Source organism: Podarcis raffonei, chromosome 5 (assembly GCF_027172205.1).
Source record: "Podarcis raffonei isolate rPodRaf1 chromosome 5, rPodRaf1.pri, whole genome shotgun sequence".
NCBI lineage: Eukaryota > Metazoa > Chordata > Lepidosauria > Squamata > Lacertidae > Podarcis > Podarcis raffonei.
Genome location: NC_070606.1, coordinates 46,629,118 through 46,647,604, shown reverse-complemented (window position 1 = coordinate 46,647,604; position 18,487 = coordinate 46,629,118). Strand labels below are relative to the sequence as shown.

Genomic DNA, 18,487 nt, shown 5'->3' with positions numbered 1-18,487 from the left:
TTATTTTGTATGGCATCATCACTCAGTGGTCCAGCACATGCACAAGGTCCCAGCAGGGGTGTAGTTTGGTAACCTTTGGTAATATGGTGCCCTGAGCAAGGCTAAAATTTGGCAACCCAAATGGATTTTCTCCATTATGGATCTTCTCAATTTTGTACCCCCTTCCCCACACAACCCTATATCCAGCACTAGTCCCAGATTCAATCCCTGGTATCTTCAGTTAAAAGGGGTAGGTATCTGGTGGTGTGAAGTCCTGCAAAGCCACAACTAGTCAGCAGTAGACAACACTGGTGTTGATTGACAAAAATACTCACCTGGTATAAGGTATGTTCACCATGCAGTAATATATGAAAGGGAAGACAATCCTTTTTTAAGCTTCCCGTTTCCTTGTAATCTAAAGGGAAAGAAATGGAATTTGTATATATGTGCCCTTCATAATCAATGCTTTGTGTTGGTATCATGATGCGCGCGCGCACACACACACACACACACACACACACAAACGCACACACAGCAGAGGCTGGATGCTCATCTGTCATAGATGCTTTCGTTGAGATTCCTGCACGGCGAGGGGTTGGAATAGATGCCCCTTAGGATCCCTTCCACCTCTACAATTTTGTGATCCTATGACATACATGCACACATTCTTCAGCCTCATTACCTGTAAGCAAGCACTATCATCAGATGGCTACAGCGTGAAGATTTGCAGTGGTTGGAATGTACGTGCTGCTTGCTTTTAATGAGACTTAGTCACTCTGCACATTTTGTGGCTTCTGTTCATCACAGAGGATATGTTGGTTAGTGTTAATAAATTGAATATAACAAGTATGTTGCACGTCCACTGTCAATTTCCTACTTGCAGCAGTTTTATTTTCTTTAGTTCTGAATGTGACTGAGACAATCATTATTTTTTTACACGTCTCACAAGTATATACTGAGTAAGACAACCACTGCAATTAAAAATCATAACGGTTAACAAACAGTGTACAGTAGTACCTTGGGTTACAGACGCTTCAGGTTACAGACTCCGCTAACCCAGAAATAGTACCTCGGGTTAAGAACTTTGCTTCAGGATGAGAACAGAAATCACGCGGAGGCGGCGCAGCAGCAGCGGGAGGCCCCATTAGCTAAAGTGGTACCTCAGGTTAAGAACAGTTTCAGGTTAAGAACGGACCTCCAGAATGAATTAAGTTCTTAACCCGAGGTACCACTGTACTTAGGAGGGCTCAGTAAAGTCTTGTTGTCATGCATGATTCTATATGTGACACAATTGGCTTATTTTCAGACATAAGAGAAGAGTTGTGGTTCTGCCATTGAATGGCATAATAATGTTCAAACCCTATATAACTGATACGAGCTTACATCAAGTTACACAAGTTGAAGAAAATGTCCAGTACTGACTGGTTGGTTGTTTTACAAGCTGATCTCATTCATTTATAAAGACAGTAGCAACACACTGTTTTCACATACATTATCCTTATATCTCTGCAAGGCAGGTAAATACTGTTATTGCTGTGTTGCAGGTGTGACACAGAGCTGAAAGAGAATCAATTTTCTAAGCTCACCTGTTGAGTTCATGGCAGCGATGTCTTGATTCAGGGCCCAGTTGCTGTGCTCCAAACCTCCTCATCTTTCTGGCCCTCACAATTGAACTATAAAGAAGCCTGCTTTTCAATCATTTTAGCTAGTTTATGTCCTGCAAATCACTAGAAGGATACTCAAGCTACTATTAATGTTAGAGAATGGAAGTTTCCCTGGTATTCTATCTGCTAAAGATTTCTCCCTGTCACTTGTCCAGTGAACCTAGACGTAGCAAGAATATGGAACACTAGTTTAAAGATGATGTTAACTTTATAGTGAGACCAAATATTGAGGTCACTTTTAACACATTTGCAAGGGTGGTGCATTTGTTAAACATTCAACAACAATATGGTGACTGGTGATGGGTAAGAGGTGAAGCTCAGTGGTCACTTTTGCAGAGCTATTTGCCCACCAAGCTGTTGCCTTCGTGACATCATGCTGAAATCTGTTCCAACATGGCCCCAAGTTGGACTGATCAGGCACCACAAAGGTGGTATCTAAAATAACTCTTGAAAGAACCCCCCCCCCCGATCTAATGTTTCATTCCTCCATGAAAAAAGGATACCATTTTAATTGCTTTTGCTTTAGACATCCCTTTGTTCACTTTTGCATTTTGTTTGTTGGATCAATGACAGAACAGGTGCCACAGATAGTATCTTGGACAGAATCTGAATTTTGTCTCCCAGCTCAAAAGTATTTCAGTGCTGAATCTTGAAATCTCATTTCCAACCCCCAACCCCAAAGCTTGTATTCACAGAATCTTTAGTTCAATGGTTTCAAGGAAGTACATGGTCTGAGGTTGTGTATGTGTGGAATTTCTTCTGGTTATAAAGCCTCTCCTCTGGGTGAGAGAATACCGGTGCCACATGCAATTGTTACGCATCAGATCTTTTTAGAAGACAATATTTTATTCCACATTTTTCAGATGAGCATATAAATCTAACATTAAGTAGTGGAATCCCAAGATATTCTATAATAAAAGATCCCTAATTAGAATACTGTCTGACAGGGTTGATATTACATTCTACTACGGAAGTAGGTCTCAGTTTAGATGCAGAGCATGATAGCATAATTTGTTACACTGTAGAAAGTTGTCTATACTGCTGGCGCCTCTGTCTTGCTCGCTGTCTGTTCCGCCGAAGTGACAGACTAATGGGCTGTTTCCCAAATTTCTCCATGATCTCTTTGATTCGGGCCAAGTTGGTTTTGCTGATGGTGAAGTCACACCGGGTCGCACCCATGTCATAACCCACAGCACAGTTTTTGGTGGCAGCAGTATAGCCCTCTGCTTTTGCAGTGACGACGTATTCTCCAGGGTTTAGAAGGCGCCAGTAATCTCCATCACTTGCTGTTGAAGAAGGAAAGAATAAATATTGTGATACATTTTTGTTTAGCCTTAACTTCCATGTTTCTATTTAGTATCAAGGAGTTTATCCATCCTTGCATGTGAAATGATTGCTCTAGGATCGGGATTTGGGGATTGGTATAGGAAAAAACTTAATTATCTCCAAGACTGGTCGCTTGTAACCTTGGGGATTTAGCTACCATTTTCATGTCCTAGTTATATAGGCTTGAGTTATTCAATTTATTGTTTCAAATTTGTAATGCTGGGGAGTCCAGTCTATATTTCGTACCAGTCCACCTAGGTTTGCAACAGTTCCAGTCAAAATTTCACCCAATAGCTTTAGAACCAAGACCGGGGCAGCTGGGGACATGGATCTCTGGTGTGGTTTTCCTCATGTTTGTTTGAGTTTGTTTTAAATAAATGATTTTGGTCACCATCCTTTGTGCCAAGACTACATCTTCCAATAGTTTTCCTTCCCCAAGGAATTTCTAACTAGCCTTTAGGAGCTATTTTCATCTGATGGAAAGACCACTGGAGACTTATGGCATCTTTGTAATAATCTGAAAATATACAGGTTGGAGAATAACTTAAGGCTTGCAGATACTAACACACAAGTAGTGTGAGCAAAACAGCAACATCATTCCCTCAAAATTAACCTCCACAATGCAACAGAAAGGATGAAGAGCAGTATACAAGTTTTTAATAATAATAATAATAATAATAATAATAATAAACCATTTCCTACTCCACTCTTAGCAATGGAGGAGTAGATGGATAGAACTGGATGTCACTGATCAGTAGTACTGGAGATTCATTTTTCCAAAAGTCAAGAAAAAAACGGGTTCTGTTTGAAGAACCCGAAGAAACAAAGGAAAGATTCAATGCTCTGCACTGCATTTCATTTGAATAGATTCTAGCATCCTTCAATAGGGAAATGTAGAAGACGACTCTGTATGATTAGTAAAAATGTGAATTGCCATCATGTAACACTGGGTGTGTTCACATTACCACACTTATTCCACATCCAGTGCACTCCCACTGCTAGTTTTTAAAGTTGCATTCACACAATCATATAGACCCTGTAGTTTATCAACAACTACTGCTGTCTGAGGCACTTTTTTTCTCAAGCCAGATTCAATCTGACTAGAAAACTTAAGCTGCATTCACTTTTTATTGACATGTGCGCAAACAGCAGCTTCGCGAATAGGAGTTCCAGGGGGGTTGCAGGGGCAGGAAAGCCAAAAAGGTCAGGTGCATCAGGAGAAGACATCCCTGCCCCCTCTTTGATGTAAACAACACCATGCAAATGCAGCTTGAAATTCAGCAGGGGGGAAGGACTTTGCTGTGTTTTAAGCCACTGATGTGAACATAGCCACCATTACAGTGTTTATGCCTCATTCTATCCTTCCACAATAGTGATTCTTCTGCCTGGGAAACGAAAGCGTATGATTAAACTTTGTTTCAAACCCATTGATTCCAATGAGACTCAATTGGCTGAAATCTAAATATTGTGAATTGGGCTGCTAATTAGCAGGCTGGGAACCTGTTGTGGATCACAGCAACACACATACACACACGGGGTTCTTTTGGGGTGGAGTTAGTACAGTATATGCATGTTAACTACTATGAGCTTTGCGGTATAAGAGAATGTTAACTGTTAGAAAATAAGATAAATTATTATGTATGAGGACCTTATCTGTGCATCCTGCAGAGTTTCCTTTATTTTTCTGAGTGTGTAACAGGGACACAGGAAGCTACCTTATACTGGATCCGACCGTGGGTTCAGCTATCTCAGTATTGTCTACAGTCTACAGTCTGGCAGTGGCTTTCCAGGGTTTTAGGCCACTACTTTTTCTCCAGTCCCTATCTGAAGACGCCAGGGATCAAACCTTTGACATTCTGCATAAAAGTCAAGTTCGCTACTACTGAGCTGCCTTTTCTCCCAACACTTAATACAAGCTGCACTTCTTCTGGAGGGGTTGCCATCAAAATACTAGCTTACACGGGAAAGAGGTAGGCAAATATTTGAACATATTTTCAAGTTTCCTATAAACAATTCCTATGAAGAATGTAGAAACTCTCTTGCAGTTGACATTTCTTGCACGATGCAGGGCATTTCGAAAGGTAAATTGCCTGCACTTTGTTTTGAAGTATTGTCAACATGCTGAATCTGGGTTATTCCCTGTGAAGCCAGTGACTTCTCCTGCAGATTACCTGTAGCCCACTGAGAGCCTTTCTCCATGTTTCTGAGCATGTAATGCTACATAAAAACATAAATACACAAAACAGCTCCCTGTTTTCACACTAATGCAAAATGATACCGTTACTATTATTTGTCTTGGCCGTGGGTAACTTACAATGCCCTGAAATACTATACTAAAAAGACAAGTTACATTAATGGAATGCATGTTGATCATTGTTGGACTGGTTCTGCTCATATTTAAGAGGATATGAATTGTGCCCCAGAAGATAAGTGGGTCATGAGTAGCACACACACACAAAAAAAGCTTAAGCCTAACCTAACCAGCAAATGGGACTTGCCGATCCTATCGTCGGCGGTTCGAATCCCCGCGGCGGGGTGAGCTCCCGTCGTTCGGTCCCAGCTCCTGCCCACCTAGCAGTTCGAAAGCACCCCTACGTGCAAGTAGATAAATAGGTACCGCTTTATAGCGGGAATGTAAATGGCGTTTCCGCGTGCTGCGCTGGTGCCGGCTCCCCAGAGCAGCTTCGTCATGCTGGCCACGTGACCCGGAATTGTCTCCAGACAGCGCCGGCCCCCGGCCTCTTAAATGAGATGGGCGCACAACCCTAGAGTCGGACACGACTGGCCCGAAAAAGGGGCAGGAGTACCTTTAACCAGCAAATATCCAGGATAACTTCTCCACCACTTCCTGTGAGCAGCTGAGAGTTGAGACTAAACCATCTATACTATAGCAGTGAACCTGAAACACCTTGGCAAATTATAGTAAATTGTTGAAATGCGATAGAACACACAGAGCAGGCTGATTGGTTTTTAGCTCACCTCACTTTTCATACTGACCCTCAAAACCTATTTGCTGAAGAATGGCATACAGCAAGCAGGTAAACATTCCAAACAAAGCTTGCCCAAATATTTGATACCTGAAGCACAGGGGTTTTGTTTCCAGATTAAAACTGCAGGCACATGTCAGTCTTCCACTTGGAAAATAATCTAGGTATTTTTTTGATTTGCAGAAACTGGCAAACGTTCTGCCTCCACCCCCAATTTCTCTCAGTAGGTTAGTTATCCTGCCCTCTTTTATTTTTCTAGTCTGGGCTTCAGGAAGAGACTTTGCTTTCTGGGCAACAGTGATGCTTCTGAGATAGTGATATACATAGCAACTGTAAATATAGGCTGCCTCAGGGAATGCTCAACTTCCTCCCTTGCTATGGTGTCACAAACTATACACTGTCCAAAGGAGGGTGTCAAGAAAGCCTGGTTTTGCTGTTCACTGAATTCAATGGGTTCTACTTCTGAGTAGGCATGCATAAAGATATGCTTCATTTTTAAAATCAACAACAACAAAGCAAAACCTGATTGTTCCAGACAGTAGATAACTGACATGCATACTTAGACAAGTTATTTTATGCCGTATGACATAAAATATGGCTCCATCATGCAGCAGCCTTGGCCCTGTATACTTGAAGGAGTGTCTCCACCCACATCATTCTGCCCAGACACTGAGGTCCAGCTCCAAGGGTCTTCAGGTGGTTCCCTCACTGCAAGAAGTGAAGTTACAGGGACCCAGGCAGAGAGCCTTCTCAGCACTGGCACCCACCAGCTTCCCAATCAGATGTAAAGGAGATTAACAACTACACCACTTTCTGAACACATCTGCAGGAATCCCTGTTCTTTGATGCTTGATGTTTTGCTGTGGTTTTATTATGTTGGAAGCTGCCCAGAGTGGTTGGGGCAACCCAGTCAGATGGGCAAGGTCATAACAATAACAATAACAATAACAATAACAATAACAATAACAATAATTGTATACCACCCTTCATCCATAGTTCTCAGGGTGGTTCCCAACATAAAAATACAAGATAAAAACAAAACAAAATCCATAACAAAAATAGGAACTAGAATAAACCAATACCTCCCCCCCTTGCGATGTTAGGTGGGCAGCTCCACCAACATGACAAATTTAGACCACAATAATGCTGTGCAGATGTTGTACCAAAGCCCATGCTCAACTCAACAAAGTGCCTCATTAATAAAGTTGCCAGCTAATTAACTTGGCATTGTGTGTTCCAGTCCTCCTTTCACCCTTCTCTTGTGACACAGAGGCATGCAATTACCTGTGCGAATGTCGTGGTTAACGCCTTCTACAGAAATAATAGCATTTGGAATCCCCTTGCCATGTAGATCCCTCACCATGCCTTTAATGCCTCGGTGCACCTGTCAGTAGAAGTAAGTACATGGAAGTGACAGAAAAAGAGAAGACATGCCAGTCATGATGAACCAAATGATGTCAACTAAATCATAGAGAATGGTATTTTTGCATGATATATATGCTGTTCCAAAACTATGTAATTCACGCCAGGCCAAAAGCTTGAAAAGAAACATATGCTCTTAGAAAAAAGAAACAAGTAAAGTGATGAATGTCAGAGGTGCCCATGAATGATATTTTACTGGACGTTTATGAATGAGATCATTTTCTACCAGTATTGGGTGGTGCCATATTTCCAGCATCAAACATGACATGGATCTTGTGGGGTAGATTCAGTTGGTATTTATTGACTGCGTGTGTTTATGCTTTTTTCTCCTTCAAAATATGACACACTACAAATGTTATTAAAATGATATCTACTAAAGCACATAAAAATCATTCCCAAAAGTGTATTTAGCACAAGCACACACAAACTTGGAAAAAGACCATAGCTAGAAACAGAGCAATTGCTTTGCATGCAGAAGCTCTCAGATACAATCCATGGCATCTCCCAGTAGGGCTGGGAAGGCCCATCGCCAACCAAAATCCCAAAGAGCTGCTGCCAATGGACTGACTTGATGTAAGCCAACTTCCTATGTTCCTAAACTCCTCCCATAGCAAGGAATTACATCACCTTGAATGCCCATTAAAGCTTTGTTTTAAAACCTTCAGCAAAGGGCTCAGATGGAACGGGATAGGCAAGTTGCTCCACAGCCTTGGTACCATGACCCAAAAGACAGTGTTTCCTTCTTTCACACAGTCCTCCTCCCCTGGAGATCTCACATGGCACGACATGACCACTCTTTATGACAGGCAAAATGCCGCAAAGCATTTAGCACCTGCACACAGCGACTTGGTTTGCATGATATGCATATCGTTCAAGAATGGCCTCTTGAGCATGCTGTCGGATGGATAGGAGATGGCTCTAGCAAGATTGAATTAAATAATTCAAGCACCCAACATGACCTGTGCACCTGGTGGCCATCGGTATTTATATAATTTATATAAGAAGGGTGAGGGTTATATGTAGATGGGCAGCAAAGATAAAAGCAGTGCAGGTACGTCAAGTGGGGGAAAGAGTGGCTGATGTGTAGAAAAAGAGGAAGGTAAAGTTAATGTTGAGGACACATGCATAGGTAGGTAGAGTCTCACAGAATTTTCAGCAGTCATTGCTTATCCAAATGTACTTTGCATCTCATCCAAATCCACCTTTAATAGCATAAGGAGAAAATCAAAGACCGTGTATTTTGTTTACATTTAGAAACATGTTCTGGTGGCATGAGATTCATGGAGATGGCAACATGTACGTATGTCTATTTCTGACATGTATGTATGTCTATGTCTACTTCTCTCAGAAAGAGACACATACATTACTAATACTATATTGCAGTTATTTCTGTTCTAAGATAGGGAAATGGTGACCCATGTTTTTCAAAAGCAATGTTGAAAGCTCTTGGATCCAGTGCTGCCATCTTTCTCACGTATCAGACTTCTGCTTGTGCAATGTAACTTCCTCTTCACCCCTGCAGCCTCTGAACACCTTCTAAATATGCTCTGAAGCTGATTCTGGGGACACACCAGGGGTGGAGAGGAAGTGGAATTCCCATTGCATGAGTGGAGCTCCATTTGCACATCACTGGACACAACCTCAAGTTTCACGGGGCAGGCCCCAGGGAAGTGATTTGTTTTGACTTTTCGGAATGTGATGTGCCAGATGTATACCTTTCTGTTCTGAGTTAGTGGAGCCTGACCCAGATTTTGACTCAACTGCCAGTGTCTTTGGAAAGACTTTGCATTCTGCTCTCCCCCTTGATAATCTTATAGGCAAGTAATAGAAAACAGTGAGTTGTGGTAACCAGATGTAAAACACCCCAATTAAAGAAAAGGAATTCACTTGGAACAGATGTAGATTTGAATCAGCCCAAGTGTTCTTATTTCATACCTGCTCCATGAAAACAATAAGGGACTCCCTGTTATTTTCCCACTCTTCAGGTAATTCACTTTCGTGGGGATATTTATCACAGCCAACATATATGGATAGTTCAAAACAATTTGTATGTAGGTAGCTGAAGTCATTTATACCTGTCAATGCAATGAAAAGAACAAATAAAAATAATGTAATAAAAAATAAAATACAGCTTTTATTTAATCTAGGAACCAGACACAATCATTTTAAATAATTAAATTTCCCTAATAGTTGTGTTAAAATAGATTCGATAAAAAAGCTTTTATGGAAATGCATGCATTTTGTAATGATATCAATAATTTAATTAAAATGAACTCATAAAACATTCTGCCAGTAAAATGTGAAGATTTATATTCATTTTTAAAAATATAACAGACATCTTGAAATTTAGCCTGGCCTTGTATTCTGTCGGGGCTTCAGAATCTGGATGGACTTCCAGGAACTTTTTAGAAAGTCATGAATTTTAAGATGGCAATGTTACAAAAGTCTTCAGTTTCAAAAGTCTTGACATGCATGTGATTAAATTGTAAATATTATTACTTTCTCATCCAAAGAGGATAATGCCAAAGAGGCCACCACAACTTAGTCTGCAGGTCATCAGGATAATGTTAAATGGTTGGTTTAAAAAAAGTGCATTGTTCCAGAAACACTTGTTACTGTCAAACTGAAATTAATTTATAAATATTATTCACAAAAATGCAACTAAATTGCTGATGCCAAAGGTATGTGTACTATTCCTTAAACAGTTGTTACTGTATCTGGGAAATTCATTTATTATTATTATTTTGCATGCATATATATGTGTGTGTGTGTGTGTGTGTGTAGTTTTGTCTCTTTATTTCTCTTAGTGGGAATAGGAATACTTTGTTCGTGAGCAAACTGAGTTTCAAATTATATGGCAAGTTTTAAGCTTATAGATGAATTTTAATTGTTTTAATTCATTTACTTTATAATGACCAAATATAGAAGAACATGGATGGAACTAAGTGAAAAGAGGGTGGGGGGCAGGAATCTATTACTATACAGCTGCTACCGAACACTTAATGAGCCTGAAAACACCTTCTGGTTTCTCTGTAGGAGGATTATGTAATGCAGATGTTAAGCTTGTCGATAGGGAAAGATTAAAATATCACAGTGTCGGGTTCTGCTGGTATGCTAAAGCTTTTCTTCTTCCCAATTAAGAGTAAGAAACATTTTTACTCAGTCTGAATTAATATTTTCCCAAAGATGCTTTATCTACAAAGTTTCATTCAGTTTTTTAGACTGTCCTAACCCGGAGATAGGGACGCGGGTGGCGCTGTGGGTTAAATCACAGAGCCTAGGACTTGCCAATCAAAAGGTTGGCAGTTTGAATCCCTGCGACGGGGTGAGCTCCCGTTGCTCAGTCCCTGCTCCTCCCAACCTAGCAGTTCGAAAGCATGTCAAAGTGCAAGTAGATAAATAGGTACCGCTCGGGTGGGAAGATAAACGGCATTTCCATGCACTGCTCTGGTTCGCCAGAAGCAGCTTAGTCATGCTGGCCACATGACCCAGAAGCTGTACGCCAGCTCCCTTGGCCAATAAAGCGAGATGAGCGCCACAACCCCACATCTGGACCTAATGGTCAGGGGTCCCTTTACCTTTCTTTAACCCAGAGATGGGGTACCTCTGACCCTCCCAGTGTTGTTGGACTACATCCCCTATCATCCCTGACCATCCTTCTCAACCTGATGGGAGTTGAAGTCTAGCATCATCTAGAGCAGGGTTCCCCAAACCTCAGTTTCCAGCTGTTTTGGACTACAACTCCCATCATCCCTACCTAGCAGGACCAGTGGTAAGGCATGATGGGAACTGTAGTCCAAACAGAGGGAGACCCAAGTTTGGGAAACCTGATCCAGTGGCGGAGCAAGCTGCATGGGCAGCTTGGATAAACGTTACTGCTACGAAGATCATAAGTAAAATGTAGCAGGAATTCTGTGAAGTACTGTAATAGAGTCAGATATTTATTGAACACATGCTGTGTAAAAGCTGCTCTCATTCAATTAACACCTTTTAGCTAATTCCACTTTATGTTCATTAATCTGAGACAATTCCTCTTGTATGTCAAGAGTAAGTAGATGGAATTTTAAGTCAATATTTGAGAATCATCATCACACAATGATCCAAAACTTATCATTGCATTAGGATGCGTATTATTATTATTATTAATAATAATAAAAAAAAACATCAGAGTATAATATAGCTGTAAAAAATGAATTTGATGAACTAAATCCAAAGCAATAATTGCTGCTAAGAAACCAGGTAATACTTATTTTTGTGGTTAAAGCCCTAGCATGCTGGATCAATTCATTATCAAGTTTGCACAGCACTTAAAAAAATGAAAGTCATAAATTAATGAAGCAGTCAATTCTGAATTTAAAATGCATATTGTATGGGGGGTGGATAGGACATGTATTGGGCCAACTTATTCAAATGTTTTTTTTATCCTGTCCCACAAACATATGAAGCTATCTCCATTTCCTGAGTTCAAAGAGTTTTTGCAGACAGCAAAAGAAATATTCTGCATGCTGGCATGTGAATCGTTATGTCCAGGCCAAGATTAACTTCATGTGGTCCAATGCAAATATGATAAAATTAGCTTCCAAGTTGTACACTGTTTGTTCAGTGAAAGCGCAGCTTGTAGCAACGAAACAGGCCAACAAAAGGACTGCAGGAACTGTTATCCTTATTACTGCTAAAGGTACAATGCTATGGAGCCATTCATTACTCTGTGCCCAACACACATAATTCGCTTGAGGTGTTTTTAGCTTGTTTTTACCAAGGTTCATCTTGATGAGATTCATGCCAAGCAAATGTTCAAGCAGGAGCTTTGAAAGCAACTGAGATCTTGCCCACCCTGAATCCTCTACTTTGCACACAATATCCATGGAAGCCAGTTAGTAGTCTCATGTGCTTCTAATTGGGTACCCAACTGATCTGTAGGTAAAGGCATAACAGAACATCTCTTCTCTCTTTCGCTGTTAGGCGGAAACAAGAGAGTTGGATGTGACTGATCATTTCTGGTCTCTGAGTACATCACAAGGACACTCCAGGATGGAGAGGCCTTTATACCCAACACAGAAGCATTCTTCTCCCGCTCATATCCCAAAATATATTAAATGCCTTCCAGAATGATGATGCAGTTAGAATTCATCAATATATTATTCTTTTCTTAATATAAGATAACTGAATATTTATTTACTGATAGCAAAAGCAGGTGCATATGTGCAGCTAGTTGTTGGGTGCATGATTTTCAATGTATTGTGAGGTTTCAAGAAGAGAGTTTTCTTCCCAGACTTGTATGTGTTAATTATATCATTTAATGCTTTAAACATCAAATTCCTCCACTGCAAGGCGAGATTATATTGGGCAAAAGATTCCTGCATTGCAGGGTTTAGATTGGTGACCCTTGGGGTCCCTTCCAACTCTACAATTCTATGATTCTATAATGCACTTGTACTTTGGATCCCAAACGCCCTGGAACTTGGACGTTTTGGCTCCCATATGGCCCAAACCTGGAAGTGATTGTTCCAGTTTGTGAACATTCTTTTGAAACCCGAACATCTGACGGGGCTTCTGCAGCTTCTGAATGGCTGCAGGAGCTTCCTGCAGCCAATCAGAAGCTGCAATTTGGTTTTCAAACATTTTGGAAGTTGAAACAGACTTCCAGAACGGATTCCGTTCAACTTCCAAGATATGACTGTAATTAGAGAAGAAATAAACTGCAGTAGTGTACACCTAAGGCAAATAGCTACTGATCCCTGAATATATGGCTTATCAACTAGGTACTTTAGGGCTTAGCTATATATTACATTAATTGCAAGGTTTGTGGCCATATGTAGGAACCTTTTTTAAAATCATCATCATCATCATCATCATCCTAGGTGCATTCCTCCTCCTTGATTTCTATCAGGACTGGAGCAAGTAATGATGGGAGATTTGACTCTTCCAACTCCCACAATGATTCAGTTGGAAATTAGTCCCACACCGTAAGTAGCGGTTGAAAAACATCAACAACTTCCCACTGTCGCAAATGGGACCTTTTTTATATAGATAATTGCAGCATTTGCCACTGCAAATGGGGGAAAGATTCCATTGGGATTGTGGTTAAGGAGAAAAGGATTAAACATCACCCTCTCTGCATGGCAGTTGTGATGCAAAATGAGCCCCCACACCTTGAATGAACCTTGCGACTTGGTTGCAAGTCACATGGTTAACATGTAGCCAAGCCCTTAGTTTCATATCAATTGCCGGTTGCTTAAACAGATGCATAGTCTCTACTCTATTAAATCGCTTTGACAGGTACCGTTTAAATTCGTTGCACTATAAAGGCAGAGTAGTATGCACAGCTGTGGAGATCAGCAACAGAAACCAAAACCTCTGTGGTGAAAATCTGACAGCTCTGCATCAATCCAGGATGCATTGTGAAACACAAAGAGGAAAAGTTAGTAAAGTATTGTTTCTGCGCTGCGTAGGTGGGTGACAGCCATTCAATTTAAGTTAAGGTGCTAGAACAAATAGTACAGGCAGCCTTCTTTATTTTTGAAAGTTTAGGGGTGTTCTGCTTTACAGACACTTACTTCCTGCAACAGTATGCCATGAAGCTCCATTTACAGTCCCGTCTTCCTTCTGGAAGTCCTCCGTATGGCACACTCTCCGGCGAGCGTCTGTCATCAGCCGATGGGTGGAGGCATAAGAATATGCCAGCCACCTAAAAACATGGTCATCTGGGGTAGGCGTGTGCTCCTGGGTTTTCCACGTCGACCGGACCATATCATAGGGGTAGGCAACAACAAGTTCTCCACCTTGTAAGTTGCCACCAAGCACAAAAGGGTTTTTCTCCATCCAGGCAATCACCGCTCGTGTTTCAACTGCTACCTGGGAAGTGAAGGAAGAAAAATAAAATCAGTTCAAGAGGTATGAGAAACTCATCTTGGAACAATTGCCACATTTATTTATTTTTTAAACCAAAGGCATTTTTAAACAAATGGCAGCCATTTCTAGCACATCTACAGAAGAAGAAAGTAGTCCCAGTTTAAACACTGTAGTTTCTTGGCCCATTGAGGGGTGTAAATGGGAGAGGTATGGATGGGAGAGAGTCCCAAGGGCCACGTAGGGAAACATGGATGGCCGCATTTGACCTGCTTTGAACCATTTCAAACACAGAAGGTGAGTTTCCTTCCCAGTAGCACTGATTCTACTCACTGTAGCGTTTTCAGACAGGTACCATTCTGGAATTGGTATGTGATGATTTGGGACCTTTCTCATAACCCTTTTACGATCCTCAGATTCCCAAAGCAGAGTATTTAGGTCAGGGAAGTTATTGTTGATGTCAATGCCATCTTGAGTCCATCTTCCTAAAGACCAGCCTCCTAATTCTGAACCCTGTAACAAATTAGGTTAGGTTGTGTTATAGTGACAAATGTTGGCTTTTTGCAGTATGGTAACGCTGCAGAGAGCTTGCTGGGGAGACCATGCATTAAAAAGAAAGGACTCAAAAATAACTTAAATAAGGTTTTAATAAGAAAAACAAAAACTCCTTTTACACTAAGTACATTAACAACCAAACCAGACCCAACCACCAACCCATCCCCCAGGGTAATGGGAGAGCTAGGTGCTGCTCCTTATATACTACACCCAAATGCTGACACACCTTAATCAAATACAACTCAGCAGCACCTGCTACGTTTCACAGCTGTAAAGCTGGGTCTCGTTATCTTACTCTGGCCCTTGCTCTGGCCCCTTAAAGACATACACATCGGGTGCAACAATGATGAACCTTTACATTTAAATAAACCATTCAACATTTCCCCTGCGGTTCATCATTGTGGAACAAAAACATAAAGCATACTTTGTACATGTCTTTCAAAACAGAATGTCCACGTTGTGATGCATCTTTTAACAAAAGCTTAACTGTTTCAAATTTTACGCTTGGTGAATAACACAAATCATAATCTTCACCTGTAATTTGTTGAGAACCCTAGCAACTATCTAGCCTTGTACCTTACAACTTCATTTTTGTCATTCATTTTAACTCTATAAACCCATTTTGAATCAATAAGTCTCATATCTGGGGTTTGTGGTACAAGAGACCAAGTGTTATGCTCTTTTAAAGAAGCTATCTCAGAGTTCATAGCTTTATACCAATTTGCAGCTTGTTGCTTAGGTAATTTCTGAACATCATTGTAGCTTTTTGGCTCAAAAACTGCCTTATTGGCATACACAGTATTAAAATGTTCATCTGCAAAACGTTGTGGCTTCTGTCTCTTTCTATCTGAACGTCTCAGTCCGGAAGGAGAGTCAGACTCCTCAGACTTAATGGGACTAAGTGAACCACTAGTTTCAGGTTGTAAACCATTGTCAGATTGAAGAGATGCCTGTAGGCTAAGCTCACGATCAGAAAACTCAAGAGAATCTAACCTCCCCTTGGGTGCCTGTGACTTTAAATCATCAAACAAATCAGATTCAACAGACTTTTTGTCTTTTTCCATTAATTCAGAAGCACCATTTCCTGCTGCTGCTTCTTCTTCCTCTTCTTCCTCAGTATTATCTATACCATCAGTATCTTGGAAGACAGCAACTCCATTCCAATTTACAGTTTGTATCATGCTTCTGGTAATATGAAATTTGCCAGTTGCTGGTACGTAAATTCTGTATGCCCCCTGCTGGTAGCCCATTAATTTTCCCTGGACACTACGTTCACCCAATTTCTGCTTAGCGGGATAATGCATAATTACATCTGAACCCCAAATGCGTAGGTATTTCAGATTAGGGCGTTTTTTAAACAGCTTCTCATAGGGGGTGACATCTAAACCAGAATGATAACTGCGATTTCTTACATAACAAAACGCATTAAGCGCTTCAGCCCAAAAGTCTTTGGGCAGATTAGCATCGTGCAGATACGTTTTAACCCCTGCCTGTAGGTCACGCTGCACAACTTCAACAAGCCCATTTTGCCAGGGACTTCGGGGGCAAGATAACTCATGAGTAGTCCCCTGCGCTTCCAGGAATTTCTCAAAATCCTCAGAAACAAATTCCCCGCCCCGGTCAGAAAACAGGTTCTTAATTGATTTGTTAAAGTGCGTTTTTACCCAGTTGCAAAAAACTTTGTACTTCTCAAATGCTTGGGACTTCTCAGCTATTGCATAAGTCCAACAATATCTACTATACTGGTCTATCAGAGTAAGCCAGTACTTAGAACCTCCTAATGATGGTGGGAGTGGCCCAACTAAATCACAATGTACACGCTCAAATGGCTCATTTACTTTCCTATCTGAGCACCTACCCTTGCGTGCAACCTTAATCTTATTCTTGCAACAGGATAGACATTGCATAAAGAATTTACATGGTTTTAAGTTGAGGCCATTAACAATATTCTTTGTCTTAATTACATCAGCAAAATTCAGGTGTCCCAGAATTCTGTGCGCCTCATGGACACACCCGGAATGTGGCCTTACATTCCTCAACCCCTGGCTTGACTGTGCTGCTCTGCAATTTATAGGCGATTGGGAGTAGGTGCGAAAATACAGTCTATATAAACCATCAGATTCCCGGGCATATAATAGACGTTTGTTCCCTTTGAAAAACTCACACATTGACTTTAAGAAACGCACAGTTATGCCTTGACGAGCAAAACACCTTACTGATAATAAATTGTCCACTGACGGGCAGTAAATGCAGTTCGCTATTGTAATGTTTAAAGAGTCAAGTTTAACAGTACCCCTGCCAAGCGACTGCAAGACTTGTGAATTGGCTAAATGTACATTACCAATTTCCTCTTCGAAAGAAATAAACAAGCTTCGATCGTTGCAAATATGCTGAGATGCTCCTGAGTCCACAACAAAAGACTTCCACTTGGCACGTTTAAGTCTTTTACGATCTGTTGTCCTAGCATGGAAAACTCGCGGCTCGTTTCTGTCTCTACTATACGATGTCGGCTGCTGGGCTGACAACCGTGACTGACGAACAGAAACAGGCTTGGGAGTACTTTGCTTTCTTTTGGATCTGCAGTCCTTTGCAAAATGTCCTTGTTTATTGCAGAACCAACAACGCTTTGCAGCTTTAAATGCAGTTGTATCACCACAGGTTTGCATATGGCGTTCCTCATTCTTTCTGGAAATAGGAGTGCTTATGGCACAAGCCTCCCTTCTATCCAACTCGCCCATTAATCTTGCCGTTACCCCTTCCACAGTTAATTGTGCTGGTGGAACAGCAGATATCTGGCTAGCTATACCATCAAAGTCCTCATTAAGGGAACATAGAATGATAAAAACATACTGAATATCAGGTATGTCCATGTCCCTTCGAATTAATTCGCCGCGTATTGCCTCCAGACATCTCAAGTGTGCTGCCAAATCACCACCAGGCTGCAACTTCGTCTGGTACAACTGCTTGAAAAATGTCAATGCAGATGCTGACTCTTTTCTAACATGCACTGCTGCAAGACTGTCCCACATTTCTTTGGCAGTTTTCTTACTCCTTATATAGACTACTTGCTGGTCGCTAACTGCTAAATTAATTATCGCCCTGGCTTTTGCATCTCCTTTCGACCAAGCATTAGTCACAGGGTCAGGAGGGTCATCAGTTACATAGGTCCATACTTCTCTAGAGGTCAAAAGCGCCTCCACCCAAAAAGACCATAAACTATAGTTCTCATCTGTTAGCTGTGGGAAGACCAGAGCCTTCTCAGCTTCAGGAACCCGGTCAACCATTCTGGAACTCTTCCAGACCCACAGAACTACGCTAACAGGAGAAGGAGTTTTCAAACCTTTCTCAGAGTCCAAAAATATGCAGTCATCCACTCAGCAGCTGGGCCCATAACCAAAGATGTTGGCTTTTTGCAGTATGGTAACGCTGCAGAGAGCTTGCTGGGGAGACCATGCATTAAAAAGAAAGGACTCAAAAATAACTTAAATAAGGTTTTAATAAGAAAAACAAAAACTCCTTTTACACTAAGTACATTAACAACCAAACCAGACCCAACCACCAACCCATCCCCCAGGGTAATGGGAGAGCTAGGTGCTGCTCCTTATATACTACACCCAAATGCTGACACACCTTAATCAAATACAACTCAGCAGCACCTGCTACGTTTCACAGCTGTAAAGCTGGGTCTCGTTATCTTACTCTGGC

At 41.2% G+C, this 18,487-nt stretch overlaps 1 protein-coding gene across 1 annotated transcript in view; it reads right to left on the bottom strand.

Annotated features, from left to right (window-relative positions):
• Positions 1-560: 560 nt before the first annotated feature.
• The window catches only part of CPXM2 (carboxypeptidase X, M14 family member 2), an 82,350-nt gene continuing 64,423 nt past the window's right edge, over positions 561-18,487 (bottom strand). The window contains exons 10-14 of the mRNA XM_053388961.1: positions 14,561-14,740; positions 13,936-14,233; positions 9,314-9,453; positions 7,241-7,340; positions 561-2,929 (exon numbers count right to left, since the gene is read on the bottom strand). Of these exons, the coding sequence (XP_053244936.1) occupies positions 2,658-2,929; positions 7,241-7,340; positions 9,314-9,453; positions 13,936-14,233; positions 14,561-14,740 (990 nt within the window). The 3' untranslated portion in view covers positions 561-2,657. The remainder of the gene's footprint in view (positions 2,930-7,240; positions 7,341-9,313; positions 9,454-13,935; positions 14,234-14,560; positions 14,741-18,487) is intronic.